Source organism: Lasioglossum baleicum, chromosome 2, assembly GCF_051020765.1.
Source record: "Lasioglossum baleicum chromosome 2, iyLasBale1, whole genome shotgun sequence".
In the NCBI taxonomy this organism is placed as follows: Eukaryota; Metazoa; Arthropoda; class Insecta; order Hymenoptera; family Halictidae; genus Lasioglossum; species Lasioglossum baleicum.
The window spans coordinates 10715771-10719927 of NC_134930.1; the positions used below are offsets into that span (position 1 = coordinate 10715771).

Genomic DNA, 4157 nt, shown 5'->3' on the forward strand with positions numbered 1-4157 from the left:
GGTCGGCAAAATGGGCAGGGAGCAATATCGCGGAAGAGCCGGGGAGCCCGCGTGCGATCGTTTAATATATTTCATATAATAACGGATTCATTTCGCGGAGTGGAAAGTTCGGGTTCTTGCCTATTCACTTCGGCGTTGTCCCGCGGTAAACTTCTCAAAAACAAAAAAAGAAAGGCAGGAGAACAAAGAAAAAAGCAAAACGACACGGCGGAGTAGCGGTTGGTAATGAACGCGCGATTTTTCACGTGTTTTTCACAGTTGCTAGGAGGCGGTGCGGTTTCATCGAGCGGAAAAAAAATGTAATCGCTCCGTGACCGCGTCGTCGACGATGATTCACTTCCGACGCGGACCATAACCCTTTCGAGAGATGTCCACGGGGAACAAGAAGCCGCTGAGAAGGAAAATCAAGCGGGTCAGCGAGAAGGACAAGCGTATGGCGCAGCTCGAGAAAGAAATCGCACGTCTCGAGGAGGAGAATAATAAATTGAAGCGCGACAGCGTCGAGTACGAGAACAAACTGGCCGCGTTTGCCGGTCCGACACGTCTCAGCCCCAATATCCCGACGTTTAATCGAATTCTAAAACCTTCCGTGGAGGTTCCGGCTGTGTCCAAGGTGGAGAGAAGTTTCACGAACGCGTTTCACTCGAACGACGCTCAAGGCACCTCCTCGCCCAAAAGGAAGCTACGCATAAAAACACTGAGGTCTTTGAAAAATCATGACACGACGAAGTAAGCGTTATGCGGATTTTTCTTGTTCCCCGTGGGCAAACACTCTGTGCTCTTCACGCTGATGTGTTCGGAACGATTGTATCGAGATCGACTCTCGAAAGGGAACAGATTCAGGCCACAAGCTTTCGGCCATTAATCTCCGTAACCATGCGTCATAATTAGTCGGAACAAATTCACAGTTTTCAACGGACAAGGCTATGCCGGTGGAGGAAACGTTATGCCCCGAGAAGCAAATAATAAAGAAGTTTGTCCAGAACGCGTCGTGTCCGAATGGAAAGCCTAAGAAGAAGCAGGATGTGAAATGCCCGTCGGTCCAAGGCAAAAAGATTTCGAAATGCGGGGAGAAGGTGTCTTGTTCCGATACAGAGTCGAGAAAAGCGAAATCGTGGCGAGATTCGATATGCTCGGGAAACGGGAACGGGAACGGAAACGGAAACGGAAACGGCAAGTGTAAGAAGACCGTGCAGAAAGTACCGTGTGTGCCCAAAGACAAGAAGTACAAGGGATGTCCGAAATGCGAAAACAATCGGATCGAGAAATTGGAATGTGAGGTAGTGTCGAACGATTTAAATTGAGGATATTCTTCTGGATGGTGTCGGTAACTATTTGATAGCGAAATTGACAAGCAGAGGTCACAATGGTGGGGTCGTCGATTTTAATTAAACTTTTTCTGGTGAATGTAGAGCAAAAATAAGCAGACCCATGTCCGAGCGTATTTGACAACACTCATTACTTGTAAAGATAATTAACACTTAATTTTATGATATCCAGAAAATATCTTGCTACACTTCATTTCTTAATCATATATTAATTTTTCCAGGCTTTATCTTTATTCCAGTATTTTCGGCACGCAGCAATATTAATATCTGACATCTATTTTTCCCAACGTAAACCGAGTTTGCTTCCCGCGAATGATATCAAAACAGATTCATAAAATGTTCACGCTGCCGAAAATATTTCTGTTTTGAATGTTTGTGCAAAATATATAATTAGTTCCATTATTGACACAACCTCACCAATAAATAAATAGCATACAAATAAATAGCATACATATCTAGTACACTCTGTTCAGAATCTTCATGACGAATGTGCCACGATATTGTAGGACAACGGGTTAAAGCCAAATTTTGATTATATTCAGTACCTAGTAAAACTATTATGCAGATGAACTCTCTACATAATGTATTCTTCATAATTTATTTTTGTAAAGATCTATTTTCGGAGCATTCTGAGGCGAATACCGCCTCAAACAGAAACGTGTTTAAATTGAGTTGTGAAGACACAGGGCAAGAGGCGGAATTCTAAGTATATTAAAAAATGATTGGGGTCCGGTTTCGTTTTTATAAATATTTTCCTACTGGAACGGAGTTTCGCAAAGTTTCTGATCAAATGGCCACCGGTGCCATTCGGAAGTGCAGTCTAAACAGAGTTAGGGGAATACGTGTGCGTGTGTACGACAAGAATATGTGTTCGCAGGTGTATCAGCTGCGGAGGGAGATCGAAGGGATGAAGCACGAGCGCAAGGCGGCGGAGAAAGCTGTGCAAAGGGCGATTCTTCGAGGGGCGCGTGCTCTCGGTGGAAGATTTAAACCGATCGTTCCGGAATCGATTGAAAAACTTCTGGACAGTTGCGAGAGCAATGCGTCTTCGGTGTCGACGTCCGCCTCGGTCACGTGCTGTGGAAAGAAAACCGTGCCGATGCAGCCGTGTGGAATTAGATCCGAGAAGAAAGAGGCTTACCATTTCTGCGAGACGTCCTGCGCCAATTAGAATCGTATCTAGACGATGGCCAGCGAATCCCATGATGTCTATTCACCGGCAAACCCATGTCTGCTTCGACAGGAATCGATCGTTGGATGCTCGATGTTTGTTTATAATTAATTGCTACGCCTTCTTCCGGGGCAGAAATGAACGAAGGGTAAATAACTGACGAATAAAACACGAAGTCGCAACACCGTTTTTGGCTCCAGACGGTTTTATCGCGTGGTAATAATTTTCCTACGTAACGCGTTAATTAATAAACGGGGGTAAGAGCGACGGGTGGACTCTCGGCGTCGATTTAATTACACGTAACACTGGTGTAGGTATTCTAGCCAGCGCAGCGTGCGTGCTCTACTCGCGTTGGATTTTCGCGTACACGTAGCTACGCTCCATCAAAATGGCATCGTTAACATTGATAATCCTCCTCTGAACCGAGTCTGAGCCACTCGACTTACCAGAAACACAGCGCGGAAACGCGCCACTGGCAGGTGTGAAAATAATTAACGTCACCCGGCAAAGAAGCAGTTTGTTTAGAACCGGACGAGTGGTTTCGACGATGACTCCCCGTTAATCAGGGATCGATTTCATTCGTCCAAGTCCTCGATTTATGCCGAGAGGTCTCGTCGATTTCTACACAAGATTTTCATTGTGTAATTAGATCGGGTTAATGACACAATGAAACTTTATATGGGGCTCGAGGATCGCTGGCTATCGCGCGTTGTTTATCCGGAGCGGCGCAACGGGCTCGTGTTTGTCAGCAATGATCGTCAACGATGAGTCTCGATGATATTCAATCTGTAAATGCGATAACGAATAGCCGATATTATCGTTCGCGGTCGACGCCAAATTTTTTCTCTCCAATTATAATCACGCTCGAAAAACCGTTATACAAATTTGGCAGAAAACACGTTGCGTTGTTCTGAAGTGTTAAAAAGTCTGTGATGGGATGGATCCGTTAGTTTAGAACTTTCAATTGATGCTTCTAGGGCCGAGCATGTAAATGGCACCAGTATGCAATCTAGCCGAAGCTTGGTGGTACTTCTCGCATTAGTCTAAAGAATAATTAACCCTTTATCTATCGGCGATGGCTAATAGTCTTCTACAGATCAAAGATTAACAATTGAATTTTTCGTAATTCATTTCTTAACAGCATTAGCACTCCCGCTGATAAATCAACAAGTTCTTTCGAGTAACAAAGTCCAAGCGTTTCTGTCGGTATTGTTATTGAGAAGAAAATTATTAATTCGGGATTGACTCGATTATTGACTGGGGAGAGATTAGCTCTTAAAGTGCGCACATATTCAGAAAACACTAAAAATAAAGTTTAATCCTTTTAGACTATAAATTCTAATGATATTCTGCTAAAGAAATTTTTTATCATATTTCACATTCAAGTATGACTGTGTTTAACATCATATTTCTCAGGAAACTTTCACCAACTTGATCGTAACAATCTCATAACTATAAAGCAAAAACTTACTAACTTTGCAAGTTCGGTAAAATAAAAACAATATCAGGAAATGCTGGAGCTGAGCTTGCGTCTACTACCGAGACACTGCTGTATAATTTTGTAGAGTCAGCATCTCTTACGACAAGCGGTGTTTACTTTCGAAACCCGGATGACAATATCGAAGAAAGGAAGGGGCTGGTAAGGGAGAGAGAAGGTC

The 4157-nt window shown here is 43.6% G+C and overlaps 1 protein-coding gene across 1 annotated transcript; it reads left to right on the plus strand.

Moving 5' to 3' along the window:
* The first annotated feature begins 926 nt into the window (after positions 1-926).
* LOC143218781 (uncharacterized) lies at positions 927-3796 on the plus strand. Its single transcript, XM_076444231.1, has 2 exons — positions 927-1280; positions 2206-3796. Exons 1-2 carry the CDS (start codon positions 927-929, stop codon positions 2497-2499), a joined length of 648 nt encoding a protein of 215 aa, XP_076300346.1. The 3' UTR covers positions 2500-3796.
* The last annotated feature ends 361 nt before the right edge of the window (positions 3797-4157 follow it).

Excerpts from the sequence above, each read along its gene's own strand:
- LOC143218781 (XM_076444231.1), top strand. The coding sequence starts at position 927 with ATGCCGGTGGAGGAAACGTTATGCCCCGAGAAGCAAATAATAAAGAAG. Across the intron at positions 1,281-2,205 it reads TCGAGAAATTGGAATGTGAG|GTGTATCAGCTGCGGAGGGA; the intron begins GTAGTGTCGAAC and ends ATGTGTTCGCAG.